This window comes from Juglans regia, chromosome 7, assembly GCF_001411555.2.
Source record: "Juglans regia cultivar Chandler chromosome 7, Walnut 2.0, whole genome shotgun sequence".
In the NCBI taxonomy this organism is placed as follows: Eukaryota; Viridiplantae; Streptophyta; class Magnoliopsida; order Fagales; family Juglandaceae; genus Juglans; species Juglans regia.
The window spans coordinates 14,904,869-14,928,052 of record NC_049907.1 but is presented as its reverse complement, the minus strand read 5'-3'; the positions used below and the strand labels follow the sequence as shown (position 1 = coordinate 14,928,052).

The window sequence follows — 23,184 nt, the reverse complement described above, 5'->3', positions numbered from 1 at the left end:
AATTTCTACATTGACTTATGTATATTTGAAATAAAATATCATTTTATTATTATTAATTTGTTGTTAAAATTAATTTTTGTATATATATTTTACAATTAGCATCCACTACATACATTTGATATTAATAATACAAATACAAAAATAAAAAATATAATTTTTTTTATATATTATATTAAAAATATAATAAAATGAAAAAAAATATATAATATATTATAATAATAAAATAAATGTACAAGTGAAGATTTGTTGTGTTGTTAAAGAAGGGAGAAAAAGAAAGGATTGTGAGAGAGAGAGAGTGGGAGAAGAGATAAATAATGATTAAAATATGATTTGTAAGGTGAATAGTAATTATCCAAATTTAGATAAGAACTGTTTATAGGTAGCTAAATATTTAGATATGCATAAGTCAATGTGGAAGATTTTAGGGTCATTATGCAAATATGACTTTACATATGCATATGCATAGACCAATGTTAATGCTCTTACAATGCTTTGAAAAAAATATAATTTCTCAAACCTAAATTGATATATTGATAACATATTTGTATCTTGAGTTTTGTGACTTTGTCTATAATAATTTTTGTATTAAACATGGCATAACATTAACTACGAAAAAGTTATAACGGCTATGGTTAGTGTTACGTGATTGAATTGTGTTTAGATCTTCATTTTTTTGTTCAGGGCACCTGTATTCATGGTTAGTGTATTTTTTATTATCATTAACAAACTATAAACCTTATATATATGTGTGTGTGTGTGTGTGTGTGTGTGAAATGAACAAACATGATACAAGAAGGGCCATCACCTATATAATTATTTTGGCCGTTGGCCATAATACATAACAATAAATTAAAGACATAAAGAGTTCCATCTCCCTTGTAGGAGTTATAGACAAAATGACAGTCCTAATCTCTCCTTTCTAATGCATCTCCGCCACCATATTACCATAGCACATACATACATTGTACAACAATTCTCACAGGCCTTGTGATTTCTGCAACTGTCTTGTGGTCTTTGGCACACCAATCCTTGATTAGCCGCCGAGAGTGAGAGAGAGGGAGAGAGAGAGAGAGAGACCATGCTTCTTCGAGGCAAAGCAATAAATTAACATCGGGAAAGACACGGCACGGGAACACATTTTAAGCAAACATCGATACAGGGAAACCAAAAAAGGGTACACCCATCTCCCTGCTCCCGCATCAAACCACCCGCTTCTATAAATGCCTAACATAACCCTACAATTTCCAAGATCCCACCGTGTCGTCTAAAGATAAATCAATCAAGTTGAGCACCTGGGACTATGCAAACTAATCAACTCAATTGTACGTCGAAGATCTGGGTTTTGGTGGTATATAAAACGAGTTGCCACAGTCTATTGGAGTTTGCAACAAAGGATTCCATCTATCAAAAATTATCCGGCCACCACGGCCCATCCTTCCACGAAATTTACACGGTGCTGATATGCTATTTCTTGTTGACGAATCAGACGGTGGCACAATGCCTGCAGCTGCCAACTTTTCCGGAACTAGAGGCTTCGTGAACAATAAAATTGGTTCAAGAGGATCCTGCGCATGATTTTATCCCATGTAAAAATTCACATTTCATAATCCGCAACCAAAAGCAGACGCCACTGCAATTTATACATAGAATTTTTCCGGGAACCATTTAAAGTGCAGTCTAGTTGATACTTGACTTATGACAGTGATAACGATTTCAGCAATTACTTTGGGATTCTCTCTCCCCAGAAATGGGGGGAAGAGAGGAGGGGTTTCAGACAAAAGAAGGAAGACAATATGCGCAGAAGAGCTTTTGGAGTACCATTTTATGAAGCCATCCGTGTGGTACATGTCGCCGCCTAAACTCTTGCTTTATGCCTCCTGAGGAAACTGTAACCAAGTTGGAGTCTGTCAAAGGGATATTCGGTATTGCAGAAGGTCGGGCACGTGGACGGATATTTTCAAGGTCATCTGAATCCACATATTCCTCTTCACTAGAACCAAACTTGCAAGAGAAGGGTGGAAATCCTGGGAGTGCGAAGCTATCTTCCAGGAGCTCCGTCTCGTGCTGAAAACCCATAAGAAGCCAGCCAACAATTATAACGGGTTTTAATTCAAAACAAATTGGCAATTACACAAAACAAAGAATCTCTTGCCTATGATCAACTAGATGGTAAAGTGAATAAATGCAACATGTTTAACCTACGCAGAAAATCACGTTATGAAACATCGTGCAGACACAAGATTAAGAGATCAACATAAAGAAGATTTTTCATACATGCAAAATATAGAATTTTAAAACAACGCAGTACAAGAATCTATCCCTGCTACACTTACATGATGCATATTAAAAGGCTAACACCATAAAGAAAATTAGTTGAGTATCCCAGTACAATTAAGTTAGTCCTGTTTTAAACTGCCTAAACTCATTGCATCCTCATCCATTACAGCAGATAAATAAGACTGTTTAACGTCCCTTTATGGTAATCAATATTGTTAAGAGTTGTCACATTTCATAGGACTTGTTATTATATATATTACTTATAAAAAATAATTATGTTATTATTACCCTAATATAAAACCTTGCATGCAGACAATCAATAAAGAATCCTTCTTTTTCAAATTCACTTTGTTTTCTCTCATCCTTTCTCACTCTTTCCAACTTTACAACTGAACTTTTGCAACTCAATTTGATCTCTACTAGTGACTTCCTTTTAACTTCGGAAGTCCTGTAATTCCTGCCTGCCCGAAGATGTCAACGATTGAACGGCAGAATTGGGAAAAACCCAATAGCCTCCAAAACAGACCATGGGCAAAGGAACAATGGAGAAGCAAGTAATGATTCATTCTCCGTCCTTTTAACGCTTGTATAACAAACAAGGGGTATGATTTCAATTATTTCACTTACAAGTTCTCATCTGTAAAAATGGAAACCTAAAGCAGTGGTCCTCAAAAATATAAAAATAACAATAGTGAACAAAAACAATAAAGGGGAGTGCTGGTACTGTTGTACACAAGATGCTTTACATGGAAAAAGTGAACCCATTCAAACCACCAAGTAACAACAATAAGATAGATGTCTCAGAGGAAGGCCATGTGTCTTTCTTATGACGTTTCAGATGTACCATGATTCTACTTAAAACCGAAAGTTAACAGAGAATTCCCTAATATAAATGCAATCAAGGATGATATACATAATAGGCATACCTTATACTTCATTTGGATCCTCTGAAGGCTAACTTCAGTCTCCATTACTTCTCTCTTTGTCTCCTCTCTCTGTGTAAATTAAAAAAACTGAACAATAAATCTGCATTCCAGATAGTGGAAAGCTACAGAAGCTATATTTTGAGAGTTCAATTTATTATTAGTGTTTTGAAAGTTCAATCAGAAAGAACAACCTTAATTAAAGCCTCCAGAATTGTCTTGGCTTGGTCGAGGTTGCGCCTGACCTGAAAACAGTTAAACAGACAGTAGAGATTTTGATTGTGTATTTATTACCCAAAACATCACAAATAAATACTAAGACACCAAAATTGCATACATGCTTCCGATAGGTCAAGTGTATCATACTACTACACCTGTGAATATCTAAGGATGACACAAATTATCTAATGTAATCAGGAGCATCCAAATAATATAAATTCAGGAGCACAAAAGCAAAACCAATAGATGGAGACATGTAGTAGGACCCTTTAATTTTATAAGGAAGACAGGGAAAAGATTATTCCAAGGCCCAAAGTTTTTTTTTTTTATAAGTAATAAAGAAAAAGATTCAATAAGGCGCAATCCCAATATACAGAATGTATACGAGAGACACCTGCCTAGAAAGACAAAAGGATACAATAGCATGTAGGTTAAGCCCGTTAAAGTCTATAGAAGCTGTCCAAATTAAGCCCAAACTTTTATTTGGCATAACTCGTAAGCTAGGGGATGCGGATCCTACTTGGAAATTTGCATAATTTGATTTAAGTCTACTTGGGTGTATTTTATAGGTCAAAGAAACTTCATTAATAGAAATGAAATTTGCTATTCGCACATTGGCCACAAATCCTCCCTCTTTGTGGCATACACCCATAGCCATTTGCCCAGAAGAGCTTTGTTAAACATTATTATGTTTCTAACCTGCCAACTGCCTGATGTATTTGATTAGCTGACATCATCCTACTCAGCCTCCTATTCTAGTGTTAATGAAGCCTATGGTGCCATTTAGATTAGTTTGTTTCAGATTTTATGTAACTTCTTTCCGCTTTCAAGACTTATACTGTTTTAATGTTAAACGACTTGGTTCAAATGAAAGATTTATTTTTTTTTAAAATGAAGAACTTACTTTTATGTTGGTCTCTTGCCGGTTGCGAGTTACATAAGTTACGTAACATCCCTAGCCTACGAGAATGGGTGTTACAGTTTCCCGCCATATAACCCCCAACTCTATACAATACTAAACCTTTCTAAATCTATCCTCTATTTAAGCAATATTTGCAGAAATATGAGTTTTACATTTGTGACAACTGCAAATTAGTGGAGCCACTAGCAAGCTGGAAAAGCCCATAACATAGCCAGCCTAGCTCAACTAAGTTCATTTAATGGTGGAATCAAAATCAAGCCTAAATCTTGTTCAGTAAACAAGTTCAAGTTCAACCTCAGCTAGGGTTCTGTAAACAAGTTCGAGTTCAACCTCAGCTAGGCTTGCCCTGGCTCCTAAGCTCAAAAGCCCACATGTATCAACATGCAGATTATATATATTTTTTGGAAGTAACAACAGCACACAAACAAGAGACATATTTCAAAATAAGTACAAAACAAGAATTATATATATGCTTTGCCAGGCTTGGACTCGTTAAACCAAGCCAACCTGCTTGGTAATTTTCTCACAAGCGAGCTCAAGCTTGTTTAGCAAAGAATTATTCAAACTTGAGTAAAACTTGAGCCTTTCTAGATTTCACCAAAATGAGTTAAACAGCGTAGGGATTGGCCTGACTCTTTTTCAGCAGAGTATATAACTCCAAGACCATAGTACTCATAAAAACAGCAATAAATTATGTAAAAGTAGAGCTCACCTGACGAAGCTTTTCAAATGATTGTACATTGTTTTCCCTCCTTTGCATCTAAACAAAAGATCACCGTGAGGAAGTTTAGAAACTAATGTGTACATACCACTTTATTAAGTAGAAAGAGACGTTTTCACTCAGAACTCAGTTAAATGTGAGTGTGAAATAAGTTCAACACCTACCCTTCTCGTATGAAGTCTGTGGGCCTTCTCCCTTGGCCTAAAAACATTGTACGGATTGGTGTCATTGACAGGTGGAGGAGGCTGTAAAAAAAAATGCAGTTGAAGTTGTCAATAACTGATCAAAATTTGCATATGGGACAAATTATTTGATGTAAATGTGTAAGTATGAGGATAAAATTGTAGGAGCAAGATTTGCCAAATAGATTATTCAAATACTTCCACACAAAGCCTTGATTTTCTTAAAGGACCAGTCCAACACATGCTTCTTGTTAAGCCTGGTATGAATTGTACAAGGGACAACTTTAAGACAGAAGAATATAGTATGTATCAACTCTACATTTTCTAGTTTCTTTCCTACCAACAAAAGAATTCCAATGTAGTAGAAAAACTTTGGAAAATGGCACCCCAAATTTATTTTTTTATAAGTAAAATGAAGTTGTATTGAATCAAGTAAATAGGCGTAGCCCAAGTACACAAGAAGTATACAAATAAAAAAACCTAATTACAAGTTTGGGCTAGAAATATATATATTTTTTTTATGAATAAAAATTTTATTGAGACAAGTACACAGGATGTATACAAAAACTGAACCTATTACAAGTCAGGAGCTAGAAGAAGAAAGAAGAAAATCACAGACTCTAGTTCCATTAAATAAAATAGCCGAGGCCCACTGAAATAAGGAATTAAAGAAAAAACATCAAGTTCATCAACTGAGCGTTCTTATCTTCAAAGCATCAATCATTCCTCTTAATCCAAATACACCGATTCCTCTCGATCCAAATACACCACACAAGGCACAAGGGTATCATATTCCAAACAGCTGCAATTTGCACATTACCCCTTAAACCTCTCCAGCAAGCAAAAAGTTTCACCACCCTCCTAGGCATCACCCAAGGCAAACCACACCTTTTTTTTTTTTTTTACAAGTAAGAAGTAATTTTATTGATAAAGAGATAAAGATATGCATAGCCCAAGTACACCGGAAGTATACATATGAGTACACCAAATTAAGAACTAGAAACTGTTACAAGAAAATTGTGGAAGCTGAGACCATTTAACTCTTAAAGCAATGGCCCACATAAATAAAGTCTTAAAAAAAAAACTCCTAAACTCTTCTGAGGAGCATTCATGATCCTCCAAAAATCTATTATTTCTCTCTCCAAATACACTAGAGAATACAAATAGGAGCTATCTTCCACACTGCTACAATCTGTGGTGTCCCTGTGATCTCCAGCTAGCTAGTAGTTCCACCACCCTTCCCAGCATTACCCATGCTAATCCCATTCTGCTAAAGAGTAAATGATCTACCGTTTCCCCACTATTTCTGCACATACAGCACCAGTCCGTAATTATAAGTCCACGCCTTCTTAGATTATCAATGGTTAAAATCTTCCCTAAAGCTGCTGTCCAAACAAAGAACGCAGCCTTGGGAGGTGCTTTACTACCTACATATGTTCTTCCAAGGAAAATTGGGCCTAGTTTGAGCTGTAAGTTGGGCTTTCATACAAAATCCCCCCACCTCATGCCCACCTCCCCATCCAAGCCCAGCTCCTTATCTAACTTCAACATAATGATATTAATCTTATTCTTTAACTCCATTAATTCCCTCCACGGTGACGCTAGTGACTCCTCGTCTTCTTCACCCTGCATGCCAACCTCGGGAACCACCTCGCCTTTGTTCGTCCCACACAACAGACCATTAACAACAACATGCATGCTGGCACTCCTCTCTCCCCCCCCCCCCCTCGGGGCGCGGGCGACAACTTTATGCCCAATCATCCCCCGACAAACAACGAGTTTGAGTTTCCAAAACATGTACCAGACTCACCAGAACATCCTTGAAGGATTCCATGCCCCTGACCGTCACCTCCCTCCGATACAGTTTCTTCCATATCTCTCTCTGTTGACCTACAAGGTTACCAAACACCACACCTTACCTCTATTTTCCAACCTAAGAACAGAGTAGTCTAAATTGTACACTTCACGCAAGGTACTAGAATAATTCCGCCATCCTATTCCATTCTCACCCTCTGGGACGATGATGAAGCCCCTTCTAGCCCTTCCCCCACATCCCGCCACCACCACAAACTGACCATAATAGTTCGAACACCTCTGCACCACAGATGCTCGAGAGCTATCTCTGATCGTTTTGTAAAACTCCTTGCTAAACTGCACAAGCCTCTATCGGCGCTATCAGCCACTCCACCAACTCCGCACTCAGAGAAATTAACTTACTAACTTTCCTACTCCTCTCTTCTAGATTCTAATGGACCTACCATCCTCTCTAGATAAAATAAATACTTTAGAATCCACCAACAACCTCTTTGTAAAACCCATTGAAATAATAGCAAGAAAAGAATTTCCAAAGAGAAGCGTTGGAAATAGAACAAAAGAGAAAAAGAAAGAAAAGAAAAAAGAGGCTATAAATATATGCAAGAAACTCATAAAACTAGCTCCATTGAAAACAATAGCAGAAGACCAAAGAAATAAGGTATGGAAAAAGAAACATTCAAGTTCTTCCAAAGTGCATTCCCGGTATTCAAAACTCTGGCCATTCCTTTCAAGTCAAATTCACCACACGAGACACAGAGGAACATTTTCCACGACATCAATTTGGGGGTTGTCCTGAAGACCTCTCCAACAAGCAAGAAGATCCACCACCCTCCTAGGCATCAACCCCCATAATTCCAATACTATTAAAAATTTCATCCATTCTAGGAGCCATCGGACTAGGGGAATTTTCCCTTAAATTACCTGAGGTGCACTTGCGAAAACTCATTGCCGTGAGCCTGTACACCTGCAGGATTATTCGGGAGTTTGTTTCCAACAATCGGTGCCAATCAAAAAATAAAAGAATCTCATCTCATAAAACCCTTGACACCTCACAATGAAGTAATAAATGATCCATAGATTCACTACATCTTTTCACATATATAGCACCAATCCATAACAATAAGTCTACACTTTTACAGATTGTCCATGGTTAGAATTTTCCCATGAGAAGCTCTTCAACCAAATAAAGCAATTTTGGGAGGCACCTTACTCCACCCAATTCACTTCCAATAAAAAGATTATGTATTTGACTTGACCTTATACAAAAATCATACCGTGGACTTCTTGTTTCCAGAATGAATCCAAAGCAACCTATCCATCTCATTGTTATCAATGCTCGTAGCATAATCTGGAAAGTTAAAAAATAGCCCCCACTTCCCAATCCCGGGCAGCTCTAAGAATACGAAAATTCCATTGTAAAGAGCCATTAGAGCTGTCCAAAAGATCCACCACCAAAGCACCCTAATCATAAGCAATCTGGAAAAGGATAGGAAATGCAATCTTGAGGGCTGAGTCACTGCACCAAATCCCATGCCAAAATCTAACCTTAGGTCCCTTACCAACCACAAATCTAAAATGACTAACAACCCCCCCCCCCCCCAAAAAAAAAAAAAAAAGAAAAAAATCTTGCGAGATTTTCCTTAAGACCAACATAGACCAATCATGCACAAGATGAAGTAGTGTGGACATGCAGGGGTTAGCTCTATAAATGTGTAGAGCCAAGTGTAGTGAGCTGTAGTAGTAGGCACTTCTAGGCCCCTTCGTTGCTACTGGATCACTCCAGTGCTTACGGACCCCTGACCATTTATTGCAAATTTGCAACATAACCGTTGCACATTCCTATTATTTTTCTACAGCCCCACATAATTTGCACCTCTCACTTCATTAGGGCACCAACCCCCCAATCACTCCAATATTTGGAATCAACAACAACCATCCAAAATGACTCCCCTTCATGATAGTAGCGCCATAACCATTTACAAAGAAGAGCCTTGTTGTTCATCCTCAACTTTTGGACCCCCAATCCTCCACATGAAATCGGAGAACAAATCTTATCCCGGCTAACCATGCGGAATTTAGCTTCCTCCCCAAGTCCTCCCCACAAATGCACAAAAATCTTCTCGATCCAATTAGCCACACAGGCAGGCAAGGGAAATAACGATAAAAAATATGTAGGTTAGAATGAGCGCTCTTGATGAATGTAGTTCTTCTCCCTTTTGATAGGTAAGCCCTTTTCCAGCCTGCCAACCACATCTCACTCTTCTCAATGGCACCATCCAAAATCATCTTCACCTTATAAGCAGCCCCCAGGGGAAGACCATGGAATTTCATGGCAAAGAAGATACCTTGAATCGCAATATACCATCCAAGCCTTTTACATTATACATGTAAGCCACTAGGACCATCTCAAATTTAACCAGATTCACTTTTAGGTCATAGACAACTTCAAAACAAGCAAATGAGCCCTCAACGGTTGAATGTGGCCTTCCTTTGACTAAAATAAAAAAGAAATGTACCATCTACAAAAAGGATGGGAGGCATTTACAAGGGATTGCCTTCCATAATCCCTGCCAAGGATGCCAGGGGTACCTCAGTCCCTCTATCACAAGACTAAAGGGCCTTGAGGCACTTGAGTAGTAGAAAGAGCGCTCATCTCAACTTTTGCAGCCACAAAATAGGGATTACCCTCATTAGCCTCTTCGTAAATTCCATCCCAACCTGTCATTTTCATTCACACACTCGAACAAGGACTTCGGTGCACCATTTTGAGGGTCTATGATGGTCAACGACCATTTTCGTGTCATGCTGAGTGGTAGTGGAACTGTCGCTAGCTCATCATGTGGACTAACCGAGGTCAAGCCTGTTTCAAAATAGGACAACCAGTTAACTGCCTTGACCCGCCAAATGGAAGAGCGTTGGATTCCCATATTCAGGTCCAGCCCATATTCAGGTCAAGCCTTCTATCCTGCTTTTTTGACACTTGGTTGCATGTGTGATGGCCTGAACATACTATCCACTAATCACCACACCTCTGTACGAGAGCCATCATCACCCCTAATAATTCTGAGCTGCCGGAGTAAGAACCAGCTTAACCAAAGCCACCAAATATGACCCCTTTTGCCCCAAGATGGTCCCACTAGGCGATGGCATAACAGGATTCCTGAATCCCACTCCAGGCCAAACAATTGGGCCAAAATAGCACAGTTACCCTCACATCATTTTGTAGAACACATTATTGCTAATTTATGCAATACAAGCAGCATCCACCGTATTCACCAACCAACTTGCCTTTATCCATCTTAAAAAGGAATAATTACTTATAAAAAAATCTAACCTTTGGCATATTGATGTATCATGAAGTATAACATCTATGATATTTCTTTTTTCTTTTTCTTTTTTTGTAATATTTTTAAATTTATGGATTTTTTCTTTTTTTATTTATTAAAGTAGTTATCTCTTGTATTACATATTGTGTACAAGGTTTGCACCCTGCTGACCTTTCTAATCAAATGATTTTACTAGTATGAAAAATTATGCCATCATTGTCTAAGATGCTTTCCCTTTATGAATTATTCTAGATAAAAATTAATGTCAATCTTGTGTATTCAGGCTTCACCTAGTCATTTATATTCATATTAATAAAATTTCTTTAAAAAAACTGTAGTCAATTCCCAAGAAAATCAAATATCAAAAGAAAACAAATTTTGTAATAAAGATTAAAATACCATAATTATGCAATTCTAATCTAAAATCAGAAATTAACTGCATCCACAAAATTGACAATAAGAAAAGAGAAAAATGATGATGGCTCCATTTATCTCCAACAATTGTATTAAAGATCAGCACTCAAAGACATTCATAATTAATCCACAAAAGCAGTTAGAACACACAATCTAACAATAAAATATTTAAACTAACCTGCAAACGCCGTAAAATAGGCTTTTGCCATCTTTCACGCTGGCCAAAGAAATGAAAAGGAGCATAAACATTCAGAAAAGAACCCATAAAAAATATTCATAAAAGAATAAACAACAGACATCCTGATTGGCATAATGAGTTTTTAAGTAGGAATAATTATCCTATATATATATATATATATATATATATCTGTAATAAAATAATCTCCAAAAACAAGGTGACAAGTTTCTACATTTTGTGCTTCTACTGCTACTTGGTTAGTGAACTGAACTGTAGATACATGAAAATGACAACAGTTCCATATATAAAACACCATATCCAGTAGCCAAGAGGTCACTTCAGCCGCATGACACTATGAACTCATGATAAGCATAATATGGTAAGTCATTCAGAAAGCTAATGACTGGATACATAAGGATACAATTTACGAATTTAAGCATATAGAAAAATTGTACTCATCATCCTCACACCACACACTACACATAATTTTTTTATTTTTTTATTTTTTTCTCTTATCAAATGTGTGGTGTATGGATAATGAGTAGAAGAACTTAATTAGTTTTGGAAGAATAAAACCAAAAAAAATTTAAAAAAATTACATAAATTAAAAATAAGTGTGGTGTGTGGTGTGTGAGGATGATGAGTGGCAAAGCTCAAGCATAAAGGGGCTGAAAAGGTAAAACTTCAACTTAAACCCTGGCTTGACCAGCCAATGATATAAAAAATAATACCGATAAAAAGTTAAATAAAATGATGCCTTGGGTGAACAAAAACATTATGAAATATTAAACTTCAAGGCCTTTTAAAGCAATTTTCCACGAAGTAGGCTTTAAACTTGCCTTCTGGAACTCGTGTATTAATCTCTATTCAAGCATCCCTTTTCATTTTGTGTTCCCAAATGTCACAATTTTGAATGTCTGGTATAACATCAAGAATCCTTCCTTATAAGGAAACCCATCCAATTTTGCCATTGGAATAAATGCAGCAACATTATATCAATGCAGCACACCCATTATTGCTTATGCCACCCATCAAGGTATAACCTAGCCACCTGAAGTTTTATTGCTTAGCATGCATTATTTCCTTTCTTTATATAAACATACACACACACACACACGCAATATTACTAGGAACTAGTGGCCGCTATCGAGCCTCTTTCATAATTTTTCCTATATGGTACTCCATCTTGTTTTCCTCATTAGGATGTTCGAAAAGCTCAGGAATTCTAAATATTTATCTTGTGATCTTCCTAAATTACTCTGATTCTTAGAAAAAAGCGAGTAAATTCTCGATTCTTATTAAATATCAAGTACACCACTAATATAGAATGAAGGGCATTTAAGAAAGTTAACTACAATTTCTACTTAAGTCATTAATAGTCATGCCATTTAGAACCAAGATCTAATATGGGAAGAAGAGAGCAAAATATTTCAGTAACAGCTCCACAGATATTATAACCCTTCAAACCCCCAAAAATACAAAACACTTTTGAGATACACATTTCTAGCAGATTCATTCTTTTCCAAGGATGAAATCTCTCCTCTTTCAGTATAATTTTGGGAGCATACCTTCTCTTTCCAATAGTTATAAACCGACTGGAGAACAGCGTATCTGAGAGAATGAGCTTGTAGAGCCTAGAATTCAAAGGAAAGGAAACAGAGAATATTATATAAGTGATGTAACCTTTCAAACCTATAGCACATAGTTCAAGAAAGCATCATTTTACATGGAAAACATGAAAATGAAAAAGAAAATATTTCATAAAAAGAAAAAAGAAATTCCGACTGATGGTAACTCCCCACCTGCAACCCCTACCAGGAACGCACCCTCATGTGGGCAAATTTAATCACAGATGGTAGTTCAAGAATGTACCATTTGATCTCCAAAAGGTGCTTGATGGTAACAAATGCATCCTTATTCTAAGTATCTGATCAGTCAATAGATTTGTGTTCCATTATCTCCTAATCTATGATTATCTGGGAAAGATTTACAGATAGAATCTTCTTCAGTTACGAAATAATGTCTTCAAAACCAAGTTTAGTGTTGCCTTATGTTATTTTCTAAGGGAATAGCAAAACAGTGACATTTTTTAATTTTATATCATTATACATCTTCTGAAGGAACCACTGTCTCATGTAGCAACACCTAACTAGAGATTACCAATTTAGTATTCATAAATCACCAACGTACTAAAGAATGGCTATTTGATACAGAAAGTGATTAATAGCAGTAACTAGCATTGATACTTAAAATTTACCTCGAGAGCAGCATCTTGATGCAGAAGTACAGGAATCGGTGAACCAAGAGTAGGTGTAATAACTCCTGCTCTTTCTCGAGCCTTATGATCCAACACCTCCAACTTAAAGATCAGACTCTCAAGTCTGCATTGACAATGGCAACTCAATGTTTAAGTACTGAATATAATTTGTAAAGAATAGGAATAAGACACAAATATATTTTAAATGTCCACATTTCTAAAAGATATATTCTCCTCTGCTAGCAGTTTCTCTAGAATTCCACACTTGTAACGCCCCAATGGAAGGCCCAAACCACATGGCCTATACTCCAAAAGGACTAGTCAATAATACAATTGGAGCCCCATTAGAACCTTATAAAGAGCAAGAACTTCTCCTTCCCAAGCAATGTGGGATCCCATACACCACCTACCCTTATCCATATCATATGGGATATCACAATACTGTTGCTTGAACTTAATGAGATTGCAGGCTAAAGTGATACTTAGTTTATTGTTCCTGTGATGAACCTTTGGTAGCTTTAATTTGACAAACCTCTTTTTCTTTTTTCTTTTCTTCCTGATGTGAAACCTCAACAAGGTAGGGCCCTTTCCCTTTCGGACCCACCACTGTGGATAGACCCCTGATATATGAACGCACTGCTGGAACCATGTATCAGGTTATCCAGGGGAATTTTCCTAGTTCAGAATTGAACTCAGGATGTCTGTTTTTTTATCTTTAAAAAAAGATAATTGACCACTTTGTGTGCTTTTTGAGGAAGACCTTCCTGCAGTATTGTAGATGCAGTATCTCCTCGGGGAAGTGTTCTTTTAAGAAAAAGAAAATTGGACGAAAAATAAAAAGCATCAAGCATTTACATTAATGGTCCATTCATCTTGTGTCCTATTTCCCCAAAACATCTATATGTCATAAATTTTGAAGAATCAACACTAAACCAGACAATGACATAAGAAAATATATAAGCAAATCACTTCACACCTAAGCAACAATTGATCAAAAGTGCATCCCTGAATCTTGTGAAGGGACATCAAACTAATGTGCCTAAGAAAATAAAGCAGTATAAAAAGATTTTTTACTTAAAAAAAAAAAAGAAATAAAGCAGTATTAAACATTAAGGCCACGTTTGGTGAATATGATGAGACGAGAAATATATGAAGAGTAGTAAAATGGTTTGTGAATGGTGAAATGGTTTGAGTTAAGATGTTTTATTGGGTTTTGGGAAAAGAGAGAGAAAAAGTTCAATAAAAATATTATAAAGTTAAAATATTGTTATAATATTATTATTTTAATATTATTTTTGTTTTGAAATTTAAAATAGTTGAATTGTTTTTTGTGTTTTGTGTTTTGCTTGGAAATTTGGGAAAGTTGTAATGATTAAATGAAAAAGTTAAAGATTTGAAATTGGAAAGTGTTTGTGTTTGAGTGATGTTTGAAAAGGAAAATTATGAGAAATTTTGATATGAGATGAGATGAGATGGTTTGTGTTCCCAAACGAGGCCTAAGTTCTATTGTATACTACCTAAGCTTCATCCCCAAGTAAAAGAAATATATTTTTTTTTTATAAGTAAAAGTATATTATTAAAGAATGGGCAAAGCCATGTTCAGTACAAAGTAAAAGAAATATTGAGCAACTAGAAGGTTATTAATGTTCATCAATAAAATTCATTTTTACTGAAAAATAAAACGAAGGATGGTTACGAAAATAAACATTAAAATGGACCAACTTAAGTCAAACAAAAAATAGAACAATGCAAACTGATACAACAACAATGCTTGGTATGATTACTTTTCAGGTGTAAGAATCTTCCTTTCTTTGTTAAACTCCTGAAACCAATCCTCATCCTCGTTGTCCAGATCATACTCTACAAAGTCTCCAAGCTCAGCCCGAGCTGAAAATAAATAAACAGTATTTAATCATGCTACAACAATCAAGAGACACAAGAACATCCATACAAATTATAATATCAATAATAAAATATATCTAGTTCAGAAACCTCCTCTTCCACGTAAGTACGATGTTGGTTGTGAGAAAGTGCGTGAATAGTCTCTCTCATATGTATCCACAACAACAAACTGAGGAGTAGGTATCTCAGGAGCCACTTTCTTGGTAGGTATTTGATGTACCTAATGAACATAAATCTTCAAAATTAATTTAACCAATAGTATCAGAACACCTCTCTCTTCCCACATTCACATATTTAAATTCACCAATATTCATATCGTTGTGAAGATAAATTTTCTCACAAAAGAATACTATAAATTCAACTGATGAGACTGACTAATATTCACAAGTAGTTGGGTGTATGCAAAAGCATATTGGTTTAACTTTTTTTTTTTTTTTTTTTTTTGATAAGTATATTGGTTTAACTTTATTGAATACAGTGATTGAAAAAAAAAAGATTAGACATGTGCCAAATTTAATCAGTCAACTATGACAGAAAAGTGCAAAATGAGAGTGGGAGGAGATAGATTTAATTGAAAAAGAAAAAATGCTCACCTAAGACATGACCCAACCCTTCTACTTTCAATCTAGCTTATACATGGAAACAACATAAATAATCTATTGTCAATAAGCACATAGCATTAACAAAATGAAATAAGAGAACCATATTTGCATGTATTTAGACCACTTATATTATTTTTTTTCTTTTCTCCCTAAAGATATCAAGAAATATTGTTGACAACCCATGCTAACTGATGAGTGAGTGGTGTATAGGATCCCACATTGCTTTGGAGGGAGAAGTTTTTGCTTTCTATAATGATTCCAATAGGACTCTAATTGTACCATTGACTAGTCCTTTTGAAGTCTAGGCCCAAATATGGCTCGGGCCTTCCCTTGGGACTTTAATGGTATTGGAGCCTTTCTTGAGCCCTACCACCTACAATGGCATGGGCTGACAAGAACGTCCTGATTTTTTTTTTTTTTTTTTTTTGGGGGTGGGGGGGATTGTGATACCCCCATGCTAACTAACGAGTATAAGTGGTGTATGAGATCCCATATTGCTTGGAAAGAATAAGCTCTTGCTCTCTCTAATGATTCTAACGAGGCTCTAATTATACCATTGACTAGTAATTTCGAAATATAAGTTCAGATGTGGCTTGAGCCTTCCATTGAGATATTACAAATATACAAGAGTATAGGCTGTAAATGAACAGCTCAAACTTGGCTCTTATATACTCTTGTATACTTTTTCTTATATACTTAAGTTCTAGCTCAGTTCATTTCATAGATGAGTTATCCATAAATACTAATATTAGTTTGAATATTAAACGAGCCAAACTTGCATAAGCTCGGGTCGGCTTGGTTTATGCTCGTGAACAAAACTCATATAAGCATGACTTGGATCGTTCGAGCTTGTTTTAAAGCATGTAATATATACGCAACATATGTATGTGTCATTTGTATTATACATTAGTTGTATTTTACATATTTAATTACGTATTACAGTTGATTGTATTTAACTTATATATTATATTTAGTTAGTTAACCAAGACGTGTATTTTTTATAGAAGATATTTCCTATAATTAGTTATATATTTTTAGTTTTGTACTATTGGTTTGTATTTTGTGAAGGTCATAAAATATCTTGTTATTTTATGTACGTATATATAGGTTATTCTATAAATATACTATATAATATAACATAAGTGTTATATGTTGTATTACTTATTACCTATCAAAAAAAAAAAAAAAAAGTGTTATATGTTGTATTTGTCAATTCTCGTGTATATTGTATGTTTAGGTTATATATATAACCTGTACATATATTATATATATTTACTATAAATAGTTTTTTCATAACCTAACATTAAATCCTATAATTAGTGTGATTAAATAATTGAAATACAATCAACTAACTAATTTATTAACTATTAACTTAAATATATATCGTGGATATCATACTTGAAGTGATGGTGACTATATACTTATGTAATATGCTTATGATACACCAATAAAGATCATAATACATTAAATTTTTTATTGGTAAGAGCAATTTCATTAATAATATTGAAACAAGCGTAGCCCAAGTACACAGAGTGTATACAAGAGAAACACCTAGTCAAGAACTAGAAATGGATACAAGAAAAAGGTTGAGTCCATTGAATCATAATACATTCATTAATATAATAACTTGTATATAAAACGCATGTTTACTACAATTGACTTTATTTGTTCCGAAGGTCATATATCATAATTACTATGGTTTACTGATAGTATGCATCATGACCTAAGTTGATACTATTTCTTTCTAATCAAGCAAATCATATAATTGACTTTATATATAAGATATGGTTTCTATTATTCCATACAAATGATAATGTGTACTTTGATTTATAATTATTACTTATAACTTGCAGTTGCATATTATTTACTTATATATAATATGCATAATTAATTTCTACACTATAACTATATGCTAAAATAAAATATCTAATTTTCTGCTAAAAAATCAAACTTTTCAAAAAAAAAAACTTCAGCTCTAGCTACTCAAGTTTGTACCTCAATTGTTACCTCAATTATAAAATCTAATTAATTTATACATAATATAAATATATGCATTTTTAATCAATAAATAAGAATTTTATTGATGAGAACTAGGCATAGCCCAAATACAAGGGATATATGCAAGATTGTTCCTACATTATTTCGTAGTGTAGACAATTCCTAGGTTGTTACATAATGTTTGGGATTGACACATTGGTATGTTAGCATGGATATAACAAGTTCCAAAACAAAGGACATTTTGTCTGAAAAATTGTGGAAGCCATGAGTTTTAGCTTCAATGGGTGTGTGTGTGTGTGTAAAATAATCCTTCAAGAAAGGAACTCTCCCTTTGACACCAAGGGATAAGAGCAGATTGCTGGCGATGACTTGGTAAACAAATAAGAGATGTTTCGAAGTAGCCATGTATGATACCCCATATGATAAGGATAATGGTAGATGGTGAATGGGATCCCACATTGCCTAGAAAGGAAAAGGTCTTGCACTTTATAAGGTTTCAATTGGACTCCAATTATATCATTAACTAATTCTTTCGGAGTATAAGTCATATGGTTTAGGCCTTCCATTGGGACGTTATATATAGTATCAAAGCCAGGTCCCAACCAGAAATGTGGGACTTGCGCTGTGCCACCTACAACGGATAGGCCCAACAAGGACGTCGGAAATTTAAGGAGGGAAGATTATGATACCCCATATGTTAAGGATAAGGGTAGGTGGTGAATAAGATCTCACATTACTTGGGAATGAAAAGTTCTTGCTCTTTATAAGGTTCCAATGGGACTCCAATTGTATCATTGACTAATCCTTTTGGAGTATAGGTTATGTAGTTTGAGTCTTCCATTGGGGTGTTATACCATGACATCCTTCGGTTTGTAGGGGGAAGATTGCATGGTTGTGGACTTATTTGATAGTAGGGGGAAAGCAGTATTGAAGGCCAGGCCAATAGGCATGGTGCATAACTAGGCAGTTGGGCTAACGGGGGAAGGGGGCCTTCCATCACTACATTTTGCATTTAGTCTTCTATATTCTATAACCTTGAATAGAGGGACCCGAGAGTTGAGGTTAGCATGTTTTAATAAATATAAACATAACGTAGGTAATTCTTCTTTTTGATAGGTAATAAAAGATGGGGCATTCCGAGAGGTAATTCTAGCAAAGTCAAAGGTAGAGGGAGGTTAATTTTTGGATAAGGCTTGAAGTTCTGTCTAGGAATGATAGAAGGTTAAACAAGAGAGAGAGAAACAATTGAAGATCAAGAACTTACTCAAGGAATGGAAGGTGGACATTGTTTACTCACAAAAGACTAAATTAAATCTTGTGTCAAGGTCTGTTATGCCAAGTTTGTGTGGCTGCTAGCATGTGGAGTGGTGTTATTTGGACTCAAAAAGGGGATTCATGATCAAGAGGGAGGGATATGGCTGATGTGGGATAGAAGAGTGGTGGAAAATGTTTCCGAATGTGTGGGAAAGTTCATGTAAAAACCCAAGAAAGGCCTTAACCACATTTAGACCCAAATTCCAAAAGGGTTAGTCAAATTTACACGGGCTTTTTGGGTCATTAGGAGCTCTCTAGTATGGGCTAGGTAATTTCTTGTATATGTCCAGCGTACTTTGTTACTCCTATTGATATATATAATATTTTTATTTATAAAAAAAATCACTATAAAGGACAAGAACTTCTCATTGCCGAGCACTATAAGATCCCATTCTATACTCAATTTGAGATATTACAATCTCCCCCCTTTATATCCCTGACATCCTTGTTAAGACATTTTATCATAGGTTGCATGGCTTAAGTCCCACACTTCTGACTAAGATCGACTCTAATACCATTTGTTGCGACTCAAAAGGTCCAAGATACATCTAGGCCCATACTACAAAAGGACTAACCAAGGTTACAATTGAAGCCCTTTAAATCATTAGAAAAGGCAAGAACCTCTCCTTCCCAAGCAATGTGGGACAAGGCTCATAAAACGATTCAAGTTAGACCAATTCAATTTGAATCAATCAGAAACCGAATTTATTTTAGTGTATTTTTTGAATTATTTATAAAACCGCTTCAATTGGTCAATTCTAGTCGATTTTAGATTGATTTGAGCTAATTTCAACCGATATGTTAGATACAGTCAGTACAAGTGATGCTCACTCATTTTGAAAAAGAGTGGGATCCACTATTAAAAAATTAATTTTATTATATGGGTCTCATATTTACTCATTTTTTCAAAATGAGTGCACGACCCTTGCGCACTCTATGACTGAAAATATCATTTCTCTTTTTTTTTTTTTTTTAGACTGTGTTTGATACATGATTTTTTTAATACTTGTACGACAATATGATGGAATTGATTATATAATAACTTTTTCATCCTAGCATTCACCAAGAATGGTAGTAAATTTGAAAGATAAAACATTGAGTTCTTTCCTTTGTTTAGTTAAACAAAAACAATTAGGCGAGGAATGAGCATATTGTATTAAAATTGTGACTGCACAAAATACTACCATTGTTATATGCTTATAACTTAATGGTATTTATCTTCTTCCTAGATGAGAATATTTAAGGCAAAAAGATGTGAACAATTGAGGTCAAATATATGAATTAAAAGCTTATTGAAACTATTTAGATTTGTATCATGGTCTGATTGAAACAAGTTAATGAATACATATTTAAAACTCTTTTATCCAAGATATTAAATACTTCAATTTCATTGTATATATTTTTAATATTTTTTATTAAAACTAAAATAAGCGATTAAAAATTGTCACGAATAGCCATATTCAATTTGTTGAATCATCCAATTCATTAAATCAACCCTTCCTCGGTTTCATACTCGATTTCGATTTTTCAAAACCTAATGTGAGATCCACCACCTGCTCATATTCAATCCAAGATATTACAATCCACCACCTAATGTTCTCGTCAGGTCATTCTATTATATTTGGCATGGCGCAAGCCCCACACTTCCAGTGAGGTTTGGCTCTAATGCTATTTGTAACAACCTAAGAAATGTCGAAACCATATTTGGACCTATACTCCAAAAGGACTAGTAGGCTACAATTTGAGCCAATGACTCATCATAAAGGGCAAGAATTTCTCTCATTCCCAAGCAATGTGGGATTCACCACCTTCCTATATTCAATCTAAGATGATGCAAAACAAGATAGATAGAATTAGTGCAATACTAAAAATACAATAGTTTTACACCACACCACTAGATCAAAAGGTATTGAAAGGTTGAGCGTTAGCTTGACAACACATAAGGAGTTCAAAATTCCTTGTGAGCCTTGTTGACGGGTCATAGCAATGCCCAGCCATCATCACTATACATGAGGATCACGTTTTATACAACAAAACAGAAATGCAATAATCTCTCCAAAAATCTCGAACATACCTATTGTACTTTGTACCCGGAAAATCTTGAGTCTATTTTTCCAATAGTCATAAAATCAATCCTAGTGCTAATAAAACCTCAATGTAGCCCAGAAAAACAACTATGCTTACAAAATATGCAAAAATCTCCTCCATTTAGCATTTCTAAATATCTAGAACAAAGCTAAATACAAATTACAAAGAAAAATGACACTTCCCAGCTCAAGAATTCATCAGGTTATGTCTCAAATAACCATGGCACCATTCAGCCTAGCCATAGTGGCACCCCATCCCTCCTGTAATACTAGGGTTAAGGGTACGCTTAAAGACGCCCTATTCGTGCCTGTAACTTATCAATTATACATACAGGAAAAATAATGCTTTTCAAATAACTATATGCATATTGGAGCATCTTAATTTGACACATCCCACAGTTAGTCATGGTGCCTTGGCAGCTAAAATACAAAGTTCTTACTAAATTTCCCACGTGCAAAAGGCTCGATGAACTGCTTCAGTGAAAGCATTAATTAAAAACAAAGAACAAAAAATGGGAGGTGGGCAACGGACCTCATTGTCGACATCGGAAGCGAGACGGAGCAGCTGAGAATTGCGGGTTGAGGAGGTGGTAGGGGCGTCGTCATCTTCGAAGTCCTTGACGCTCTTAACTATGGGAAGCTTCTTGTGAATGTCGAGCGGACGAGGCCTGAACGATAACCTACTCATATCTGCTTCTCATGCAGAAAGTAGACCTCTTTTATCCTATAGATGTCCCTCACCTCCTAAAATCGTACCAAACGTTGAAGAGAAACAATTAGATTTCTCTCATAGTAACTGTCAGAATAACGAAAAGAAATTTTATTTTAAAAAAAAACAAATAAACAAAACTTACGATATGAGGGTACTTGTTTTTGCTTTCTAGGGTTCGCTTTCTTCTCTGCTCCGACCCGGCTATTGTTGCAGTCGCGATTCGTGTTGTATTGTATTTCTATTCGCTAGGGTTTTGCATTCAAATAATTCTCCAGAGAGAGAGAGAGAGAGAATTGGGGCTTCAGGTTTAGACCGGTTATATCATCAAGCGAACAAACAGGCAAGCTTACTTGCCATTTCAAGGTGTTCACAGAGTGTGCTTAAAAGGATTTAGGCCCCCGTTCAAGAAGATTAGGGGATATTTGGAAAGAGAAACCACAGTATTTAATTGTGAGTGTGTAAATATCATACAATTATTTTTAAAAAAATAAATAAATATTATACGTATATAAAAAGAAATTAATTTTTTTAATAATAGAACTTACTCCTTTTTAAAATGATTATACAGTACTTACGCACTTCACTAATGTATCTAGCATTACTCATTTGAAAATTATATTGGTTTCGTTCCATCTCATTTCATCTTATCATATCTCATTTATTTATAGGTATAAATCGATCCAGTCCAATTTGAGGGATGATGGACCAAAATCTCATCATTTTCTCGTACTGAACTAGATCGATCACCCTTAATGGACCAGACCAGATCGTTAGTTATTGGTCTGTTGCCTAGTTAATTTGTTACTTTTTTATTTTTTTCATTTTTTCTGAATAAATTAATAAAAGTAATTATTAAAATTAAGTAAATTATTAATATGAATTATGTAACTAACTCATTAAAAAAATATTTAAATATAATTATATTTATGATGTTGATAGTTACAACTTACTAACTTAGACTTTAGTATGCATAATTATTAATAATGTCCTATATTAAAAATTAAAATTCTCTCTCGGGAGGTCTGACTCTCGTAGAGGTTCTCATTTCCCTGTCATGGTGCAAGTTCTAAGCTCCTAGTATCCTTGTTTTCTCTTTTCCCTGTCATGGTGCGAGTTCTAAGCTCCTAGTATCCTTGTTTTCTCTTTTCTCTTTGCCAACAGCTCTAACTATCAGAGCAGGAAAAGGAGGAGCTTGTGGTGGATGATACTCAGGCCTCAGCTAGAAAGTTCGAAGATAAGAGGAGAAAGGTGTTTGTTTGTTTCTCTTCTCACTGAAAATTATTATAATGGGGAGGCATTTAAACAGACAATGAAGAAAGTTTGGTGCCTTGTGAA

General features: G+C 35.2%; 1 protein-coding gene across 2 annotated transcripts; it reads right to left on the bottom strand.

Annotated features, from left to right (window-relative positions):
* Positions 1–787: 787 nt before the first annotated feature.
* On the bottom strand, positions 788–22,238 carry LOC109004252. 2 transcript variants are annotated; one of them, XM_018982742.2, is made up of 13 exons: positions 21,992–22,238; positions 21,670–21,881; positions 15,227–15,356; positions 15,019–15,121; positions 13,235–13,358; positions 12,546–12,611; positions 10,978–11,016; positions 5,227–5,307; positions 5,054–5,101; positions 3,395–3,445; positions 3,204–3,272; positions 1,819–2,064; positions 788–1,565 (listed from the first exon to the last, which is right to left on the bottom strand). In XM_018982742.2, exons 2-13 carry the CDS (start codon positions 21,823–21,825, stop codon positions 1,317–1,319), a joined length of 1,362 nt encoding a protein of 453 aa, XP_018838287.1. In that variant the 5' UTR covers positions 21,826–21,881; positions 21,992–22,238; the 3' UTR covers positions 788–1,316. The 2 variants fall into 2 exon arrangements, with proteins under 2 accessions (XP_018838287.1, XP_035548001.1); XM_035692108.1 differs by having other exon boundaries at positions 22,005–22,238.
* Positions 22,239–23,184: the final 946 nt, after the last annotated feature.